A 23,148-nucleotide genomic window follows, 5' to 3' on the forward strand; every position below is an offset into this window, starting at 1 on the left:
TCACACAGTCTGAGATACTTTATTATGGCAGCCCTAGCAAACTAATAGACCTAGTCTGGTCCCAACTTTTATCTCGATCTCTATCTCTTATTATTCCCTAAGAGGAATTCCAGAGCATAAGATTCTCACTGGACCTTGGATGCTGTTTAGGCCTTCACATTGTTCCCTCAAAATGCAATAATCTCCCTCTTCTCTACACCAATTAAAATCCCACCTGTTCTTCAGGACTGACGATCCTTTCCAACTATCTGCCTTTGATCAACTAAGCCTACCACATTAATCTTTGACAATTATAAATTCTGATGCTGATTCAATTCAAATGCTCAATTAATCAACTAGTTCCTTTAATTATAACTTGTTTTCTATTTAGGAGGAAGAAATGTTCACATTATTCCTATTACCTCCTATGTATCATCTCGTACAAGGGGATTGTGCTTGCCCACAAGAAGTTCAGTACTTCTTTATAAGCATGCAAGCAGTCTGGAGATGATCTGGTCTTAAAGATGAAGAAGCTAACTGACATTTTGAAGAAAGCAAAAGACAGGGATGTCAGGAAAACTTTCTTTTGGAGAGTCCGTCATTCAAAAGAATAGGTCTTTTTGTCATGCACAGAATAGGTATGCACAGATTTCTAGAACAAAATATAGTAACTGCTTGGGCTCTGTCCATCTTGTAAGAAATGAGGTGTTTTTCCGAGAAGAATAGAAACCCAATTTGTTCAGTGGCTCAGTTCCCTACAGAGAGGGAATAATCTTTTATTCAAAACAGTTTAATGAGCAATCTCAACTAGAGAAACTCAGGGTTTAGAATGGAGCCTATGAAAATGAACCCATGGTAGCTCCCAAACTTGGAAGATAATGGTCTAACTGGACAAATACACTATCAGGTGACTTTTGCCAATGTTATGAGATAAAGTTGGGGCTGTGCAGATTCAGTAAAGGGGAAACTAGCCTAGAGGGAGACAAGGGGGAAAAAAAGAACACTGTTTCCTGGACTTGGCAACCCAACCTGACTTAGGATAGATCAAAAGTAAAGAGCCAGACCTCACATCCATTAGAATGGTCATTATCAGTAAACATCAAGTGTTGGCGAGGATGTGGAGCAACTAGAATCCCTGTGCAATGCTGGTGGGAATTTAAAATGGTGTAGCAAAAATAAAAATAAAAATAAAAATAAAAATAAAAATAAAATGGTGTAGCTCCTGTGGAATAGAATGGTGGTTCCTCAAAAAATTAAGCAGAGGCCATGTGCGAAGATGGCAGAAGAGTAGGGTCGCCAAGTCACCTGTCCCCACCAAATTACCGAGATAACCTTCAAATCATCCTGAAAATCTATGAATTCGGCCTGAGATTTAAAGAGAGAACAGCTGAATGATACAGTGAGAAGAGTTCACGCTTCCATCAAGGTAGGAAGACAGGGGGAAAAAAGAAATAAAAAACCAAAAAGCATCCAAGGAGGTGGGGCCCCGAGAGGAGCCAGGCTAAGGCCCCGGCGAGTGTCCCCAGGACAGGAAAGCCTCATCCCAGAGAAGCAGGAGCTTCACCAATCTTCCCAGACAGAAAGGGGCTCCCAGGGAGTTAGAGCAAGACCCCAGGAGGGCGGGGATGCCCTCAGGCTCCCTGGGACACTAACAGTCACTTGCGCCCCGGGGGGAGTGCGCCGAGCTCCCTAAAGCACTGCAGCGCACACGGCTTCACCCGGGAGCAGCTCGGAGGGGTTCGGCGGCTCTGGAGAGGGGGCTGCCTGGCCGGGAGCACAGGGCACTGGGGACAAAGCCCCGGATCAGACCTCCCCCGGGACAGACAGAGGCCAGGAGGGCCCAGGACAGCAAGGACGCTCCTGCCCCAAGCTAAGCAGATCAGCAGCCCCGCCCCCGGAGCTTCGAGGCCCCTGCAGACGGTGAGCTCTGTAGTTACTGTGGGAGCAGAATCCAGGGCTCCAAAGCTGGCTAGCACCACTGTGGTTGTTCCTCCTGGGGCCTCATGGGGTAAACAACCCCCACTGAGGCCCTGCACCAGGCAGGAGGCAGTGCAGCTCCCCCAAGTGCTAACACCTGAAAATCAGCACAACAGGCCCCTCCCCCAGAAGACCAGCTAGACAGACAAGTTCCAGGGGGAAGCCAAGGGACTTAAAGTATACAGAAACAGAAGATACTCCACCGTGTCTTTTGGGTTTTTTTTTCTTTTTGATTTCTGATTGCTTCCCCCACCCTTTTTTTCCCTTTCTTTCTTTTTCTTTCTCTTTTTCTTCTTTTTTCTTTTTCTTCCTTTTTTTTTCTTTTCCTCTTTTCTTTCCTTCTTTCTCTCCTCTCTTTTTCTCCTTTTCCCAATACAACTTGTTTTTGGCCACTCTGCACTGAGCAAAATGACTAGAAGGAAAACCTCACCTCAAAAGAAAGAATCAGAAACAGTCCTCTCTCCCACAGAGTTACAAAATTTGGATTACAATTCAATGTCAGAAAGCCAATTCAGAAGCACTATTATAAAGCTTCTGATGGCTCTAGAAAAAAGCATAAAGGACGCAAGAGACTTCATGACTGCAGAATTTAGATCAGGCAGAAATTAAAAATCAATTGAATGAGATGCAATGCAAACTAGAAGTCCTAACGACGAGGGTTAACAAGGTGGAAGAACCAGTGAGTGACAAAGAAGACAAGTTGATGGCAAAGAGGGAAACTGAGGAAAAAAGAGACAAACAATTAAAAGACCATGAGATTAGATTAAGGGAAATAAGTGACAGCCTGAGGAAAAAAACCTACGTTTAATTGGGGTTCCTGAGGGCGCCGAAAGGGACAGAGGGCCAGAATATGTATTTGAACAAATCATAGCTGAAAACTTTCCTAATCTGGGAAGGGAAACAAGCATTCAGATCCAGGAAATAGAGAGATCTCCCCCTAAAATCAATAAAAACCGTTCAACACCTCAACATTTAATAGTTAAGCTTGCAAATTCCAAAGATAAAGAGAAGATCCTTAAAGCAGCAAGAGACAAGAAATCCCTGCGTTTTATGGGGAGGAGTATTAGGGTAACAGCAGACCTCTCCACAGAGACCTGGCAGGCCAGAAAGGGCTGGCAGGATATATTCAGGGTCCTAAATGAGAAAAACATGCAATGAAGAATACTTTATCCAGCAAAACTCTCATTCAGAATGGAAGGAGCGATAAAGAGCTTCCAAGACAGGCAGGAACTGAAAGAATATGTGACCTCCAAACCAACTCTGCAAGAAATTTTAAGGGGGACTCTTAAAATTCCCCTTTAAGAAGAAGTCCAGTGGAACAATCAAAAAAAACAAGGAGTGAATAGATATCATGATGAAACTAAACTCATATCTTCCAATAGTAACTCTGAACGTGAATGGGCTTAATGACCCCATCAAAAGGTGCAGGGTGTCAAGACTGGATAAAAAAGCGGGACCCATCTATTTGCTGTCTACAAGAGACTCATCTTAGAAGGACACCTACAGCCTGAAATTACAAGGTTGGAAAACCATTTACCATTCAAATGGTCCTCAAAAGAAAGCAGGGGTAGCCATCCTTATTATCAGATAAAATAAAATTTACCCCCAGACTGTAGTGAGAGTTGAAGAGGGACACTATATCATACTTAAAGGATCTATCCAACAAGAAGACCTAACAATCCTCAATATATATGCCCCAAATGTGGGAGCTGCCAAATATATCAATTAATAACCAAAGTTAAGACATCGTTAGATAATAATACACTTATACTTGGTGACTTCAATCTAGCGCTTTCTACACTTGATAGGTGTTCTATGCACAACATCTCCGAAGAAACGAGAGCTTTAAATGATACACTGGACCAATTGGATTTCACAGATATCTACAGAACTTTACATCCAAACTCAACTGAATACACATTCTTCTCAAGTGCACATGGAACTTTCTCCAGAATACACCACATACTGGGTCACAAAACGGGTCTGAACTGATACCAAAAGATGGGGATAGTCCCCTGCATATTCTCAGACCATAATGCCTTGAAATTAGAACTAAATCACAACAAGAAGTTTGGAAGGACTTCAAACACGTGGAGGTTAAGGACCATCCTGCTAAAAGATGAAAGGGTCAACCAGGAAATTAAGGAAGAATTAAAAAGATTCATGGAAACTAATGAGAATGAAGATACAACCGTTCAAAATCTTTGGGATACAGCAAAAGCAGTCCTGAGGGGGAAATACATGTCAAAACAAGCATCCATCCAAAACCTGGAAAGAACTCAAATATAAAAGCTAACCTTCACCTGAAGGAGCTAGAGCAAAAACAGCAAATAGATCCTACACCCAGCAGAAGAAGAGAGTTAATTAAGATTCGAGCAGAACTCAATGAAATCGAGACCAGAAGAACTGTGGAACAGATCAACAAAACCAGGAGTTGGTTCTTTGAAAGAATTAATAAGATAGATAAACCATTAGCCAGCCTTATTAAAAAGAAGAGAGAGAAGACTCAAATTAATAAAATCATGAATGAGAAAGGAGAGATCACTACCAACACCAAGGAAATACAATCGATTCTAAAAACATATTATGAGCAGCTATACGCCAATAAATAAGGCAATCTAGAAGAAATGGATGCTTTTCTGGAAAGCCAAAAACTACCAAAGCTGGAACAGGAAGAAATAGAAAATCTGAACAGGCCAATAACCAGGGAGGAAATTGAAGCTGTCATCAAAAACCTCCCAAGACACAAAAGTCCAGGGCCAGATGGCTTCCCTGGGGGAATTCTATCAAATGTTTAAAGAAGAAACTATACCTATTCTACTAAAGCTGTTTGGAAAGATAGAAAGAGATGGAATACTTCCAAACTCATTCTATGAGGACAGCATCACCTTAATTCCAAAACCAGACAAAGATCCTACCAGAAAGGAGAATTATAGACCAATATCCCTGATGAACATGGATGCAAAAATTCTCAACAAGATACTAGCCAATAGGATCCAACAGTACATTAAGAAGATTATTCACCATGACCAAGTGGGATTTATTCCCGGGACACAAGGCTGGTTCAACACTCATAAAACAATCAATGTGATTCATCATATCAGCTAGAGAAAAACCAAGAACCATATGGTCCTCTCAATAGATGCAGAGAAAGCATTTGACAAAATACAGCATCCATTCCTGATCAAAACTCCTCAGAGTGTAGGGATAGAGGGAACATTCCTCAACATCTTAAAAGCCATCTACTAAAAGACCACAGCAAATATAATTCTCAATGGGGAAGCACTGGGAGCCTTTCCCCTAAGATCAGGAGCAAGACAGGGATGTCCACTCTCACCACTGCTATTCAACATAGTTCTGGAAGTCCTCGCCTCAGCAATCAGACAACAAAAAGAAATCAAAGGCATTCAAATTGGCAAAGAAGAAGTCAAACTCTCCTTCTTCACCGATGACATGATACTATACATAGAAAACCCAAAAGACTCCACTCCAAGATTGCTAGAACTCATACAGCAATTTGGCAGCGTGGCAGGATTCAAAATCAATGCCCAGAAGTCAGTGGCATTTCTATACACTAACAATGAGACTGAAGAAAGAGAAATTAAGGAGTCAATCCCATTTATAATTGCACCCTAAAGCATAAGATACCTAGGAATAAACCTAACCAAAGAGGTAAAGGATCTATACCCTAAAAACTATAGAACACTTCTGAAAGAAATTGAGGAAGACACAAAGAGATGGAAAAATATTCCATGCTCATGGATTGGCAGAATTAATATTGTAAAAATGTCAACTTTACCCAGGGCAATTTACAGGTTTAATGCAATCCCTATCAAAATACCATGGACTCTCTTCAGAGAGTTAGAACAAATTATTTTAAGATCTGTGTGGAATCAGAAAAGACCCCGAATAGCCAGGGGAATATTAAAAAAGAAAACCATAGCTGGGGGCATCACAATCCCAGATTTCAGGTTGTACTACAAAGCTGTGGTCATCAAGACAGTGTGGTACTGGCACAAAAACAGACACATAGATCAATGGAACAGAATAGAGAATCCAGAAGTGGACCCTCAACTTCATGGTCTACTAGTATTCGATAACGGAGGAAAGACTATCCACTGGAAGAAAGACAGTCTCTTCAATAAATGGTGCTGGGAAAATTGGACATTCACATGCAGAAGAATGAAACTAGACCACTCTCTTGCACCATACACAAAGATAAACTCAAAATGGATGAAAGATCTAAATATGAGACAAGATTCCATCAAAATCCTAGAAGAGGGATCCCTGGGTGGCGCAGCGGTTTGGCGCCTGCCTTTGGCCCAGGGCGCGATCCTGGAGACCCGGGATCGAATCCCACATCGGGCTCCCGGTGCATGGAGCCTGCTTCTCCCTCTGCCTATGTCTCTGCCTCTCTCTCTCTCTCTCTCTCTGTGTGACTATCATAAATAAGTAAAAATTAAAAAAAAAAATCCTAGAGGAGAACACAGGCAACACCGTTTTTGAACTCAGCCACTGTAACTTCTTGCAAGATACATGCACAAAGGCAAAGGAAACAAAAGCAAAAATGAACTATTGGGACTTCCTCACGATAAGAAGCTTTTGCACAGCAAAGGATACAGTCAACAAAAGTAAAAGACAACCTACAGAATGGGAGAAGATATTTGCAAATGATGTATCAGATAAAGGGCTAGTTTCCAAGATCTATAAAGAACTTATTAAACTCAAGAGCAAAGAAACAAACAATCCAATCATGAAATGGGCAAAAGACATGAACAGAAATCTCACAGAGGAAGACACAGACATGGCCAACACGCACATGAGAAAATGCTCTGCATCACTTGCCATCAGGGAAATACAAATCCAAACCACAATGAGATACCACCTCACACCAGTGAGAATGGGGAAAATTAACAAGGCAGGAAACCACAAATGTTGGAGAGGATGGGGAGAAAAGGGAACCCTCTTACACTGTTGGTGGGAATCTGAACTGGTGCAGCCACTCTTGAAAACTGTGCGGAGGTTCCTCAAAGAGTTAAATATAGACCTGCCCTACGACCCAGCAATTGCACTGTTGAGCCCAAAGATACAGATGCAATGTAATGCCAGGACACCTGCACCCCGATGTTTCTATCAGCAATGGCCACAATAGCCAAACTGTGGGAGGAGCCTCGGTGTCCATCGAAAGATGAATGGATAAAGAAGATGTGGTTTATGTATAAAATGGAATATTACTCAGCCATTAGAAATGACAAATACCCACCATTTGCTTCAACGTGGATGGAACTGGAGGGTATTACGCTGAGTGAAATGAGTCAATCAGAGAAGGACAAACATTATATGCTCTCATTCATTTGGGGAATATATTTAATAGTGAAAGGGAATAGAAGGGAAGGGAGAAGAAATGGGTAGGAAATATCAGAAACGGAGACAGAAGACAGACTCCTAACTCTGGGAAATGAACTAGGGGTGGTGGAAGGGGAAGAGGGTGGGAAGTGGGGGTGAATGGGTGACGGGCACTGAGGGGGCACGTGACGGGATGAGCACTGGGTGTTATTCTGTATGTTGGCAAATTGAACCCATAAAAAATAAATTTATTATTAAAAAAATTAAACAGAGAATTACCACATGATATAGCAATGCCACTTCTAGGTATATATATCCAGTAGACTGACAGATTTTCAAAGAAGTATCTGTACACTTGTGTTCATAGCAGCATTATTTGCAATAACCAAAATGTGGAAGTAACCTGTGTCTATCACCTGATGAAGAGATAAATAAAATGTAGTATATACACACAATGCTGTATTACTCAGCCTTGAAAAAGAAGGAAATTCTGATACATGGTATAACATGCATGAACTTTGAGGATTTTAAGTGAAATAAGCCAGTCACAAAAAGACAAATACTGTAGGATTTCGCATATATGAGTAGGGAAATAGAAAGCAGAATGATGTTTGCCAGAGGTGAATGGTGGGAGGAATGAGAGCTGTTGTTTCACAGGTATACAGCTTCAGTTCTGCAAGATGAAGAGTTCTAGAGTTTGGGTGCACAGCAATATGAATGTACTTAACATTACTGAACTGTACAGCTTAAAAAAACGGCTAAGATGATAAATTTTATGTTATCTGGACTTTACCATAAGTAAAAATAAAATGAAAACAAAGAGAAAGTAAAGAGCCAGGGATCTTAGTTGCACAGGCTATCATAATGAAATACCACAGACTGGCTTATATGGTAGATATTTCTTTCCTCACAATTCTGGAGGCCAGAAGTCCAAGATAAGAGTATTAGGATGCATGGGTTCTGGTGACATTCTTTTCCAGACTTACAGATGGCTTCTTGCTGTGTCCTCACATGGCCTTTGCCTGGTGCCTATGTATTGAGAGAGAGAGACAGAGAAAGACCTCTTCCTTTTCTTATAAGACCATTAATCCTATTGGATTAGTATCCTACCTTTATGACATCACTTAATCTTCATTCCCTTCTGAAAGCTCTATTTCTACATACAGCCACACTGGGGGTTAGGGATTCAACATATGGATTTGTGGGGGGACACGACTCAATCCATAGCATCAGGTGAACAGAATGAGGATGTGGTTCTAAAGTCATTCCAGAGAAGACAATGAGAAGATGATATGAAGCGGTTAGGAATAGGAGGATATGTTTAAAAAACCAAATGAGGTTTTGCTGTACAATAAAGTCACATAGTAAAATTTTAAATATTGCACCCCCTACTAGATTGTGAACACTGTTTGGAAAGAAAAACATCTGTATAGTTTAAGCTTTAAATATAGCACATATCACTTCCTTGGAACATCTTGGCTGCTCAGTAAAAGGCTGTCAAAAAAGTCAGAGCACCAATAATGTAAAAAACAGAACTAGGAGCTGGTAAGGCCTCTAAAGCCTAAACGTTATTCTGAGAAACTGGGAATTTTATTGTGTGGGGTGAGGAGCCAGTGAGGTGATTTAAATAGAGATGAGACATTACCTCACTAGCATTTAGATGAACTACCCATGTGGAAGATGTGCTTGAGTAGGTAAAGAAAGAAGTAGGCAGGTTAGTAAAGAAGCTGTTCCAACAGTTCAGGTATGAGACCATGAGACAGCAGTTTGAGGAATAAAGTAGAGGAATGCATTTAAAATACATTAGGTTTGACAATGTAAAATTGGTGTATCTTTGACAAATAGGAAAAGTAGCAAGACACAATTACACACCAGATCATGGCAGGAGTTGAGACAGTGAGAACAAGAGAAGCCAGGGATGTACTGCACTTCCATGGCTTGGGTGTCTGGTTGACCAGGGATATTCTATTTTCCATCGAATAAGGAAAGATGAGGGGAATTAGTTTGGGAAGGACTGTAAATATTAACTTTTACTTTGAATCAGTTGAGCTGGAGTTGCCTTTTAGATACCTGCACAGAGATGTTGAGTCACCTATGTTCAATAGGGCAATCCCTAGCCATGTGAGACTATTTAAAACTTAAATTAAAAATTTGGTTCCGGGCAGCCCCGGTGGCACAGCGGTTTAGCGCCGCCTGCAGCCCGGGGTGTGATCCTGGGGACCCGGGATCAAGTCCCACATTGGGCTCCTTGCGTGGAGCCTGCTTCTCCCTCTGCCTGTGTCTCTGCGCCTCTCTCTCTCTGGGTCTCTCATGAATAAATAAATAAAATCTTTAAAAAAAAATTAAAAAAATAAAAATTTGGTTCCTTAGTCACACTAGCTGCATTTCAAGTATCTAACAGGTATATGTGGCTAGTGGCCATCATTTGGGACAATGCAAATATAGACCATTTCCATCATCATAAAAAGTGCTATTGGTGGGGCACATGGGTGGCTCAGTTGGCTAAGCATCCAACTCTTGATTTTGGCTCAGGTTGTGAGATCAAGGCCCAAGTAGGGCTCCACACTTAGCCGGGAGTCTGCTTGGATTCTCTCTCCCTCTCTGATTGTCCCTCTCCCTATTCATGCTCTCTCTCAAAAAATAAATAAAATTAACAATAAAAAAAATGCTATTGGTCACAGTGGGCCACAGAGTTCTATCTGTGAGAACTAGGAAATACATCATTGTTGAAACCAGAGTGGGGATGAAATGAGTCAAGAAGACCAGTTGGAAAAATAGTGAGAAGGCATGGAAATTGTGATGAGACACATGAAAGGGCAAAAAAAAAAAAAAAAAAAAAGATGATTCCATGAAAGAAACAAGAGGCAGGACAGTAGCAGAGGCTGTCACAGACACTAACATGGGAGACCTTCCAGAAGGACAGAGTAGGGGTAGAGTCAGGCACTGCAGACAGGTCTGTGAGGTAAGCACAAGGTGAGACCCACTGGATTTGACTGTAGTTATTAGGTCACGGATGAGTGCAGGTCACAGGCAGAGGAGGAGAGACTGAAACGTGAAGAGACTGAAACGTGAATGGCCATGTGATAGCATTTGCTAGAGAACAGAACTTTTAAGATCTTTGCTAAACAACTTGTTTGAATCAGGGACTTGAGAGAAATATTTAAAAAGAGCTATTTTTAGGACATGAACATATGACTTATTCATGTTGACCTCCAATTAGTTTCAGTATTACCTCTGGATCTAGCAGGATGATCAGAAAAAGGTCTACTTCTAATTTATTTACATTGACAGCTGCATTAACAAAAACCCTGCTTTGGCAACATGCCCCTTACTTCCATTGAGGAAAAAGTGAAAACAATATTCTACAATTATTTCTGGGTTGTTATTGGAAAGATCTGGACTATCCTCTATCTGAAGACCAACAAAGACACTGTGCCTGACTTTAGGATCATGAGGAACGTCTAATTTAAGATTCTTATCGATGCAAATCTTGAAACAAATACTGTCCGACTCTCTTCCATGGCTATCTGAAAGGTCAGGAAGAGATCTGCACCTGCACTGGGGACAATGTGTAACTTCAGAGAGCAGCATCTATCTATAGGCCAACTCTGCTGAACTACTCATCTGCTTTTTTGTACCTTCCCTGAATAGTTTGGATCCATTTCTATTGCTACTTTTCTGTGTTAACTACCTTTAAATTCATTATAAAATAGGTATATATAAATTAACTCACCTGAGATGTTTTCATTTTCTGCTGTTGTTGGGGGAGTACAGAGAACTGTGAAGGATAAGCTGGGGATAAGGAAAGAGGAATGGAATTATAAGAGGTCTGGTGAGCTTCCAGATTCAGTTGCCTAAAAATCTCATCACATCAGCTGGGGAAAGGGCCTCCCTATGGAATAATGTTCTGTTGACATTTGAGAAGGGGCAAGAAGCACCACATAGAGACAGCACTCCCTGAATATGTAATACAGTCTGATGTGATCCTATGGATGTAACCTTGCTGTTTTTCACTGGGTCACTGTAAATTATTTTCCTATTAATTTTATGTCCCCCTCTAATTAACACAAAATTAAAAGAGGGTAATATTAATATCCTATTATTATTTATACCTTGAGTTATAAAATCAACAGAAAACTCTGGGGGGAAAAAAGATGCTTAGTGCCAAAATATTTTAAAATCATTTTGTCAGGATCCCTGGGTGGCGCAACGGTTTAGCGCCTGCCTTTGGCCCAGGATGCGATCCTGGAGACCCGGGATTGAGTCCCACATCGGGCTCCCGGTGCATGGAGCCTGCTTCTCCCTCTGCCTATGTCTCTGCCTCTCTCTCTCTGTGTGTGTGACTATCATAAATAAATAAAAATTAAAAAAAAATTTAAAATCATTTTGTCCTTTTGGTAAGATTTTTGATAAGGCACTTCTAGTGACTTATGTGTGACAAAATGAACCACACTTTGCTTTGCTCCTAGCTCTGTCCTGAGTGACTGGGGATATACATCTCAGGCTCCACTTTTTTTTGTTTTTTAAATTTAAAGTCAGAGGTAGAAATCCCCTCTGATACTGTCAGTCATTTTATAATTCTATGTGTTCAAGATAAAGGAAGCCTCAGCCTATATTTAGATGCCACTTGTGACAGACACAATGTGAAAGTGGCTCAGAATCTGGCAAGAGGGAAAATGAAGAAAATGGGGGGCTGTTTAAGAAGGACTGGACTAAATTTCCTCAGCCCTGGCTGTGGCTTCTCCCATATGGCCTGATAATCACCTATCTCTTTCAACCCCAGCTCACTACTTTCTGCAACCTGGTCCAGTTTCCACTGTCACACAGTCTATAATGCCTTTTGGATGTGGTGACATCATCAAGTCTGGCTCTTTCTGGACAAGGTAATTTAAGAACTGCTTCTGTGGAGCAAATTAGGAACAACTCCTTTCTGGGTTCTTCTGCATCTGTTCTGAAGTTCTGGTGAGGGTGGTTCCTGCCAGATGAGCTCTTCCTCCAGGTGGGACTCCTGTCCCCAGGTGGGGCTCCTCTCCTCCCTGCTACACAAGAGCTACTTTGTTCCAGAGGCATGGAGACTTAGGCCTAGGAAACAAATTCCTTTTAAATGAAACTTTCATTGAGAGGAGTTTCTCAACTTCAGCAATGCTGACATTTTGGGCTGTTTAATTCTTTGTCATGTGGGGGCTGTATAATGTCTACCAGAATTTCTGGTTTCTACTCACCAGATGCTCTTAGCACTCCTCCTCTGTTGTGACAGCCCAAATCATCTCCAGCCATTTCCAAAAGTCCTCTAGAGAGCAAAATCATCCTGGTTCGGACCCATTGGTAGGGCTTTAAACTTGATTGTCTTCAAATTCATTAGAACTCCTTACCCATTATTGTAGCCACTTGCCACATCCCATTGTTGAGCATTTGAAATGTGGCTAGTGCCACATGTTGAATAATGTTTTGTATATATTGAGATAAAGAGTACGCTCTAAAACTAACTTCACATTTTAGTTTTTAATGGGGCTACATTTAAAATTATATATATGGCTCACTTTATCTATTGGACAGCACTGCAGTACAATATCAGACTGAGCCTTCAAGACCGAGACAGCCTGAACAGTACAGGAGGTGCCAGGAGGCTGTCTTATCCAGCTCTGGAGACATGTCAGAAACCCCGGAATATATATACCTGTCACAGAGTGTCATTTAGTTAATGTTGACTTTACAGTCATAGTCCTGGGAATATGGGGACAAGTCACTTTGCTAGTGCTGTGAAGGCTGCAGTGCTGGGTTTCTGGTAGGCAGGATATTAGGAATAGCTAAATTTGGGAGTAAAGCATATCTGTATTTATATCCTGGCTTCCTTATCTTTTTGACCTTCAGTCTATAATTTCCCTCTTCTGAGTCCATTTTGTCTTTTTATAATTATATGGTTAAAACTATGGAATGAGCCCAGATGTCCATCGACAATACGTGGATAAAGAGGAAGTGTATATATACACAATGGAGTATTACTTAGCTATCAGAAAGGATGAAATCTTGCCATTTGTGATGATGTGGCTGGAACTAGAGGGTATTATGCTAAGAGAGATAACTCAATCAGAGAAAGACAATTATATGATTTCAGTCATATGTGGAATTTAAGAAACAAAACAGGATCATAGTAGAAGGGAGGAAAAATAAGAGGAAATCAGAGAGGGAAACAAACCATAAGAGACTCTAACTATAGGAAACAAAAGGGTTGCTGGGGGAGGGAGAGGGGGAAACTGGGTGACAGGCATTAAGGAGGGTATGTAATGTAATGAGCACTGGGTTGACATGCAACTAATGAATCACTGAACTCTGCCTCTGAAACGAATAATACACTGTTTTAACTAACTGAATTTAAATAAAATAAAATTTAGAAAAATTCTGTGGTTATACCTATAAAGAGTGGCTGTGAAGGTTAAGTTAAATATTAAATAAAAAAAGAGCAAAGTGTCTTCTAAATATGATGGGAGACAACACTACCAGTCGGCTTATACCTTGAACTTACTGTTTAGTAACTCACACAGACAACATGCTTCATAGATGCTGACGTACCTCTTTCCAAACAACGCCAGGAAGCAGTTTTTACTAATATCTTTATTTTCAGATGAGAACCTGACTTATACCTGAGTGACAAAGGCGGAATTTACTCGGTCTTTCTGGCTTTGATGCTCAAGCCCGTGCTTCATGCTAGGTTCACGGTCAACATGCAGTATCCTAAAGGCACACTGCGCACCGCCGCCAGCAAGGCATCTTCCCCTGCCGGCGCATCAGCGCCCGTGCTCGGGCTACTGGGAACGTCGTCTCACGGCACTCGCCCCATCCAGGCCCCAGAGCCCGCGGGGAGGGCCCACCCCGCCCGCCCCTCAACCGCCTCCGCCAGGGCGACGCTCGTATCTGTCTCGGGTACAGGCGGGGTGCTCCCGCCTTGGGGTCAGCTGGGATGCCCCTAGTCGTCCGGGTGCCTTCCTCTGGGAACAAGCCCACCCCACCAGGCGCGCGGAGGACCAGGCACCGGCTCCCCTCTCACCTGAAAGTAATGAGGCCGCGCCCGCAGGGCCAGAGAGGGCGGAAGCCGGGAAGTGAGGAGAACTTCTCACGCGCAGGGAGAAATCCGGGATATCCGTTCCCACAATGCCGCGCGCTGAGCCAGGACCTTCAGGACTACATTTCCCAGGGAGACACCGTGGCTCCTTGCGGATTTCCGGTGTGTTGGGCGGGCTTGGGGCCAGTAGGCAGAGGGTTAGCACTGGGTACGAATATCTTGCGCCGTGGTTCTACCAAAGCCCCAGAGGTTATGGCTTAGACTTTGACAAAATGTCAAATATAGGATGTGTTCATGGATCAGATCCTGGTTGGAGAAAACCAGAAGACATTTGGGAACAACTGGGGAAATTTGTGTATAGATCTGATATTAGAAATATTAAGGGAAGTTATTGTTATTTTTGTTAATTCTGGTAACATTGGGATTATGCAGGGAAGGTTAATTTTTTAAAATATTTTTTTATTGAAGTTTTATTTACCGACATATAGTGTAACACCCAGTGCTCATCCCATCAAGCGCCCTCCTCAATGCCCATTACCCAGTAACCCCATCACCCCACCCACCTCCCCTTCCACTACCCTTTGTTCGTTTCCCAGAGTTAGGAGTCTCTCATGGTTTGTCTCCCTCTCTAATTTTTCTCATTCAGTTCCTTTCCTTTCCCCTATAATCCCTTTCACTATTCCTTATATTCCCCATATGTGAGACCCTATAATGATTGTCCTTCTCTGATTGACTTACTTCACTCAGCATAATACCCTCCAGTTCCAACCGCTGGAAGCAAAGGGTGGGTGCTCGTCCTTTCTGATGGCTGAGGAGTATTCCATGGTATATATAGACCCCATCTTTATCCATTCATCTACTGAAGTACATTGAGGCTCCTTCCACAGTTTGGCTATTTTGGACATTGCTGCTGTGAATATTGGGGAGCAGGTGTCCTGCCGTTTCACTACATCTGCATGTTTGGGATAAATCCCCAGTAGTGTAATTGCTGAGTCACAGAGTAGCTTTATTTTTAACTCTTGGAGGCCCTCAACACTGTTTTCCAGAGTGGTTGCACCAGTTCACAAACCCATCAAGAGTGCAAGAGGGTTAACCTTTCTCACATATTCTCCAACATTTGTTTCCTGTCTTGTTAATTTTTCCCATTATCACTAGTGTGAGGTGGTATCTCATTGTGGTTTTGATTTGTATTTCCCTGACGGCAAGTGATGCAGAGCATTTTCTCCTGTGCTTCTTGGCTGTATGTATGTCTTCCTTTGTGAAATTTCTGTTCATGTCTTTTGCCCATTTCATGATTGGATTGTTTGTTTCTTGGCTGTTGAGTTTAATAAGTTCTTCATAGATCTTGGATACTAGCCCTTTATCTGATATGTCATTTGCAAATATCTTCTCCCATTCTGTAGGTTGTCTTTTAGTTTTGTTGACTGTTTTTTTTTTTTTTTTTTTTTTTTGCTGTGCACAAGCTTTTTATCTTGATTAACTCCCAATAATTCATCTTTGCTTTTGTTTCCCTTGTCTTCATACATGTATCTTCCAAGAAGTTGCTGTGGCCAAGTTCAAAAGGGTGTTGCCTGTGTTCTCTAGGATTTTGATAGCTTCTTGTCCCACATTTAGATCGTTCATCCATTTTTGGGTATCTTTGTGTCTGGTGTAAGAGAATGGTCTAGTTTCATTCTTCTGCATGTGGATGTCCAATTTTCCCAGCACCATTGATTGAAGAGACTATTGTTTTTCCAGTGGTAATCTTTCCTGCTTTGTTGAAAATTAGTTGACCATAGACTTGAGGTCCCATTTCTGGGTTCTCTGTCCTGTTCCATTGATCTATGTGTCTGTTTTTGTGCCAGTACCACACTGCCTTGATGACCACAGCTTTGTAGTACAGCTTGAAATCAGGCATCATGATGGCCACACATTGGTTTTCTTTTTTAATATTCCCCTGGCTATTCGGGGTCTTTTCTGATTCCACACAAATATCAAGATCATTTGCTCCAACTCTCTGAAGAAAGTCCATGGTATTTTGATAGGGATTGCATTAAACCTGTAAATTGCCCTGGGTAGCATAGACATGTTCACAATATTAATTCTTCCAATCCATGAGCATGGAATGTTTTTCCATCTCTTTGTGTCTTCCTCAATTTCTTTCAGAAGTGTTCTGTAGTTTTTAGGGTATAGACCTTTGACCATTTGGTTAGGTTTATTCCTAGGTATCTTATGATTTTTGGTGCAATTGTCAATGGCATCGACTCCTTAATTTCTCTCTCTTCATTCTCATTGTTAGTGTATAGAAATGCCACTGACTTCTGGGCATTGATTTTTATCCTGCCACACTGCTGAATTGCTGTAGGAGTTCTAACAATCTTGGGGTGGAGTCTTCTGGGTTTTCTATGTACAGTATCATGTCATAGGCAAAGAGGGAGAGTTTGACTTCTTCTTTGTCAATTTGAATGCCTTTGATTTCTTTTTGTTGTCTGACTGGTGAGCCTAGGACTTCTAGTACTATGTTGAGTAATATTGGTGAGAGTGGACATCCCTGTCTTGTTCCTGATCTTAGGGGAAAGCCTCCCAGTGTTTCTCCACTGAGAATAATATTTGCGGGATCCCTGGGTGGCTCAGTGGTTTGGCGCCTGCCTTTGGCCCAGGGCACCATCCTGGAGTCCCGGGATTGAGTCCCGCATCCAGCTCCTGGCATGGAGCCTGCTTTTCCCTCCTCCTGTATCTCTGCCTCTGTGTGTGTGTGTGTGTGTGTGTGTGTGTGTGTGTGTGTGTATCATGAATAATAAATAAATCTTTAAAAAAACAGAGAATGATATTTGCTGTGGGCTTTTCGTAGATGGCTTTTAAAATGCTGAGGAATGTTCCCTCTATCCCTACACTCTCAAGAGTTTTGATCAGGAATGGATGCTATATTTTGTCAAATGCTTTCTCTGCATCTATTGAGAGGATGACATGGTTCTTGTTTTTCTCTTGATGTGATCTATCACGTTGATTGTTTTATGAGTGTTGAACCAGCCTTGCATCCCGAGGATAAATCCCACTTGGTCAAGGTGAATGGTCTTCTTAATGTACTGTTGGATCCTATTAGCTAGTATCTTGTTGAGAATTTTTGCATCTGTGTTCATCAGGGATATTGGTCTATAATTCTCCTTTTTGGTGGGGTCTTTGGTTTCAGAAACAAGTGGATGGTGGCCTCATAAAATGAGTTTGGAAGTATTCCATCCCTTTCTATCTTTTGGAACAGCTTTAGTAGAATAGGTATGATTTCTTCTTTAAATGTTTGATAGAATTCCCCTGGGACGCCATCTGGCCCTGGACTTTTGTGTTTTGGGAGGTTTTTGATTACTGCTTAAATTTCCTCCCTGGTTATCAGCCTGTTCAGGTTTTCTATTTCTTCCTGCTCCAGTTTTGGTAGTTTGTGGTTTTCCAGAAATGCATCCATTTCTTCTAGATTGCCTAATTTGTTGGCATATAGCTGCCTATAACGCATTTTTAAAATCATTTGGATTTCCTAGGTATTGGTTGCGATCATTGGTTGTGATCAAGTGTTTCATTCATGATTTTATTAATTTGAGTCTTTTCTCTTTTCTTTTTAATAAGGCTGGCTAATGGTTTATCTATTGTATTAATTCTTACAAAGAACCAACTCCTGGTGTTGTTGATCTGGTCTACAGTTCTTCTGGTCTCTATTTCATTGAGTTCTGCTGGGATCTTTATTATCTCTCTTCTTCTGCTTGGTGTAGGTTTTACTTGCTGTTCTCCCTGCAGTTCCTTTAGGTGCAAGGTTAGTTTGTGTTTTTGATTTTTTCCAGTTTTTTGAGGGAGGCTTCCATTGTGATGTATTTCCCTCTTAGGATGACTTTTGGTGTATCCCAAAGATTTTGAACAGTTGTGCTTTCATTTTCATTAGTTTCCATGAGTCTTTTTAATTATTCTCTAATTGCCTGGCTGACCCATTCATCTTTTAGTAAAATGCTCTTTAATCTCCATGTGTTTGAGTTTCTTCCAAACTTCTTCTTGGGATTGAGTTCTAGTTTCAAAGCATCGTGGTCTGAAAATATGCCAGGGACAATCCCAATCTTTTGGTATTTGTTGAGACCTGATTTGTGACCCATTATGTGGTCTATTCTGGAGAAAGTTCCATGTGCACTTGAGAAGAATGTGTATTTAGTTGCTTTCGAATGGAAAGTTATGTATATATCTGTGAAATCCCTCTGGTCCAGTTTATCATTTAAGGCCCTTTTTTCTTTGGTGATGTTGTGCTTAGAAAATCTGTCATTTGCAGAAAGTGCCATGTTGAAGTCTCCTGCTGTTAGTGTATTATTATCTAAGTATCTCTTTACTTTGGTTATGAATTGATTGATATACTTGGCAGCTCCCACATTAGGGGCATGAATATTCATGATTGTTAGGACTTCTTGTTGGATAGACCCTTTAAATATGATATAGTGTCCCTCTTCATCTATTACTACAGTTTTGGGGATAAACTTTAATTTATCTAATATGAAGATTGCTACCCCAGCTTTCTTCCCCCCCCCCAGCTTTATTTTGAATAAATAAAGACCCATTCTTTCTTTTTCAGGCCAGAGGTGTCTTTATGTCTAAAATAAGTCTCTTGTAGACAGCTAATAGATGGGTCTTGTTTTTTATCCTGTTGAAACCCTGTGTCTTTGGTGGGATCATTTAACCCATGCATGTTCCGAGTAAGTATTGAAAGATATGAATTTAGTGTCATTGTAATACCTATTCAGTCCCTGTTTTTTGTGGATTATTTGTTTGGGCTTCCTCTTTCTTTTACAGGATCCCCCTTAATATTTCTTGCAGAGTTGGTTTGGTGGTCACATATTCTTTCAGTTTCAGTTTCTGCTTATCTTGGAAGCTGTTTATCTCTCAGAAAGATGTATATTAAAATATCTCACATACATATTGCATATTTGTAATTGAAAAATAATTAGAGAAGGCCAATGTAGCAATATGTTAAGGGTTTCTACCTCTAGTATATGGGTATGTGCCTTTTACTATTTTCTCCTTTTCTGCGTGCTTGGGAGTTTTGTATTATGCAACTTATAAAGGGAAGATTTTGGACTGTTTTTTCAAAAGTGTGCCTTTTAACTCAGAGCTGCCAAGAGAAGAAAAAATATGTATCAAATAACAAAACTAAAACAGTAACAAGTTTGATGTATTTTATTTAAGGAAAAACAAACCATAGAGCACTGTTCTAAGGGATTTGGGGCAAGAGCGAATTTTATTAATTGAGATTTCCTTATAAGCCAAAGGTAAGTTTCCTTATGAAGGTAAAGTCAGCTAGCTAAAGCTGAGTGTTATAAGCATACGTTAGGTGTCTTTGACAATGAGATGAGTACCATGAGATCAGGCAGACTTAGGTTTAGATCTGTGACTTGGGCTCCCATTTTGTGGGTACCAGTATACAATTGACTTCATCTCATGTAAACAGCTTTTGTGAATAAAACAGTAAAATGTAACAAATACCAGGAAATGGAGCCTATCATTAACATAAAAGAATAGTATTTGTGTTCCTCAGAGTTTATCTTTGGGGCAAAAAAGAAAAAGAAAAAGTAAATTTTTCAATCTTCCATAAGTAATCCCTGAAAGTACACACTACTCAATAAAAAAACAATTATCATGCAAATTATGCATCTCTTAGGAATAAACTTGTATTTTCACACTTCTGAAATTAGGAACCTCAACATATTTAGATTGTCTTTGTGTATGGGTATGTATACATACAAAATGTACCTATAATTATATATAAGCAAACACACTTTTCTTGGTTGTTATTTTGTAATATAGATTATTTTATATGGCAATGATAAAAATAATTTTGATTAGCAAGAAAAAAAAGATTAATGTTGCCAGTTAAGTTATTGCAACTTATGTGAATCAAGGTATAAAACTTTATTCTGTTAACACTTAAAAAACTTCAAAAAAACTTCAATAAATACCGGTTTTCTAGATGGAAACAATATAATTAAAGTTCCAATCAGAATTCTAAAAAAAATTTTCTGTGTTTTTTTTCTCTTTGACATTTATATATTTTATTTGTTAAACATAAAGGAACAATTCCAACCTTTATTCCAATAAAAATTTTTAGTAATGTTCAAAAGAGAATAGAAAATGTATAGCAATATTAATAAGTACATTGCTAAATATATTGCTAAAATATTTAAAAACTGATCCTGCAAAACAACTTCAAGAAGAAAAGAAAGTAAGTAGGTAGTATGTGTTAAAGCCGGGGCTTAAAGCAGTGGAAGGAGAACATTCAGTAATTTTGTTAGAACAATGAGGAAGGTGCTGGAACATAGCAAGGCCGTATCCAATGGAATTCATATTACAATAAATAAATTTCATAGCAATTCAAGTATAAGCAATTAAAATAATTTCTAGAGTTTTAAAGTTTAAGTGTCTGAAGTTCTTTAAGAATACAAATGTTTTAAAAATATAAGGCCTCTCAGTTCCTTTCCTAGGAAACCATATCTCTTCATTCCTATACCATGCCTGAGACCCTGCTTCATACCTGAGAAAAACTGGCCTGAGTGTGCCAAGATGGACCACTGATGCCCCACCCCCTACCCCAAATCCAGTGTTGTCAATGTAGATGCAACACCATGACAGTTACTAATAAATATTTGCCGAGGGATACTTTGAGGTTATAAAACATCCTCATCCTTGGGTTTTGCCTGATTCAGTTATTACTCTGGTGTTCTTTTTTTTTAAGATTTTATTTATTTATTCACAAGAGACACAGAGAGAGGCAGAATATAGGCAGATTGAGAAGCAGGCTCCCTGTGGAGAGCCCAATGTGGGACTTGAGCCCAAGGCAGATGCTCAACTGCTGAGCCACCCAGGTGCCCCTACTCGGTGATTTTTAATTTCCCTCATTGTTTGAAAAAGCATATAGCAGCCTGTGTTGTCCAGGAACTGGCCTGATACTTAGAGAGAGCCTGGCTGTGAATAAATGCTGTCCTGGTTGCTCATAGCTGAACAGTGGTGTTTTCCTGTAGGTTTTAAACAATATCACTGAACACAAGCAGATAAGGTAATTTTGTGACTGTTGTGATGTAACATAAAGACTATTGTTTTGCATGAATAAAGACAAAAATGCAGTTGCTCTACCACTCTGAAAATACCAAACATCTTCTTCTCGACTGATACAAGGGACTGTTGCTTTTTTTTTAAACAACACCCAATCCTGAACAATTTTTTTTTTTTTTAAACAACACCCAATCCTATTTCGGAACTACTGCAAAAGAAACTAAAGCTCAAGTCTTATAATTCCTTTCTAACACCCTCTTACTGAAACACTTTATAATTCCCATGTAATGTGTGCTCTCATTGTGATGACTATTAAAATCTAAATTGTTTAATTCGCATGTGTTCTGGTGGTATTTGGCTGAATTACATTGACGTCTTCTATAGTTATTGATTGGAATTCTGCAAGAAGGATGTGTCCCTTCTCCCCTATGTACTTATTTATTCAATCACGTGTTTTTATCTGTATGAACATGGAGATTTATTTCACTCTTTGGGCTACAATCCATTGCTATACTTATGATTTTGCTGAATATGTGACATCTTTGGCCATTGGGAGCTCTTTCAGGCTGGTTCTGTCTTTTTTTTTTTAATAGACTTTATTTTGTAGAACAACAAAATACTGCAGAAAATATAGAGTTCCTATATACTTCCTGCTTCCACACATATACAACCCTCTCCACTATAAACACCCTGCACCAGAGTGTGCCAAACCCAAGATCATCTAGATTTTCTTCTGTGTTATCTTTGCACTTTACATCTAGGCTTAAGATCCATTACAAGTTAATAGTTGTAAAAGATGTATAAAAGCCTGATATCTCTTTTTTTTCATGTGGACATCTAGTTGCATCAACACCATTTATTAAAAAATCTGTCATTTCTCCAATGCATTACTTTTGTTCCTTTTCAAAGGTAAGTTGACTATATTTGTGTGGGTCTATTTCTGGGCTGTCTATTCTGTTCCATTGATCTATTAGTCTCTTCTTTCATCTTTCTTTCTACAACATTATCTCGATTGCTGCAACTTTATAGTAAGTCTTGCAGTTGAGTAGTGTCAATCCTCTGAATTTGTTTTTCTTTTTTAATTACATTGGCCAGTGTCTCTGGATATTTTGCCTCTCTATATTACCTTTAGAATCTGTTTGTATCCATAAAATATTTATGGTATTTTGATTGAGATTACATTTCATCTATACATCAAACTGGGATTGACTGACATCCTGGCAATATTGAGTCTTCCAATTCATAAACTTGGAGTATCTCTCCATTTGTCTAGTTGTTCTTTTATTTCTTTCATCAGAGTTTTGTAGATTTCCTCATATAGATCTCATACATTTTTGTTAGATTTATATTAAAAATTTTACTTATTCATGAGACACACACACACACACACACACACACACACACACAGAAAGAATGAGAGAGAGAGAGAGAGAGAGAGAGAGAGAGAATGGCAGAGACACAGGGAGAGGGAAAAGCAGGCTCCATGCAGGGAGCCTGACATGGGACTCGATCCCGGGTCTCCAGGATCACATCCTGGGCTGAAGGCAGTGCAAAACCGCTAAGCCACCCCGGCTGCCCTGGTATTATGTTTTTAATTTCAAATTCTACTTGTTTATTGCTGGCATATAGGAAAATGATTGGCATTTGCATATATTCTTGTAGCCTACAACCTTGTTATAATTGCTTATTAGTTCCAGGAGTTTTGTTCATTCTTTCAGATTTTCTACATAGACAGTTAT

General features: G+C 40.1%; 1 protein-coding gene across 4 annotated transcripts in view; it reads right to left on the reverse strand.

The window, feature by feature from the left end:
- Positions 1 to 14,668, reverse strand: part of ZNF510 (zinc finger protein 510) — a 35,323-nt gene extending 20,655 nt beyond the window's left edge. The window contains exons 1-3 of one of the 4 annotated variants that reach the window (XM_072764136.1): positions 14,348 to 14,453; positions 11,036 to 11,094; positions 8,289 to 8,331 (exon numbers count right to left, since the gene is read on the reverse strand). Coding sequence is in view for 2 of the 4 variants with exons in the window: in XM_072764150.1 (XP_072620251.1) it covers positions 11,036 to 11,094; positions 12,525 to 12,579 (114 nt within the window). In the remaining 2 variants the exon portion in view is untranslated. Of the gene's footprint in view, positions 1 to 8,288; positions 8,332 to 11,035; positions 11,095 to 12,524; positions 12,593 to 14,347 lie in introns of all 4 variants that reach the window. The other 3 variants (XM_072764150.1, XM_025984216.2, XM_072764141.1) reach the window with 3 other exon arrangements.
- Positions 14,669 to 23,148: the final 8,480 nt, after the last annotated feature.

The sequence above is a fragment of the Vulpes vulpes genome, chromosome 1 (genome assembly GCF_048418805.1).
Source record: "Vulpes vulpes isolate BD-2025 chromosome 1, VulVul3, whole genome shotgun sequence".
Classification (NCBI taxonomy): Eukaryota; Metazoa; Chordata; class Mammalia; order Carnivora; family Canidae; genus Vulpes; species Vulpes vulpes.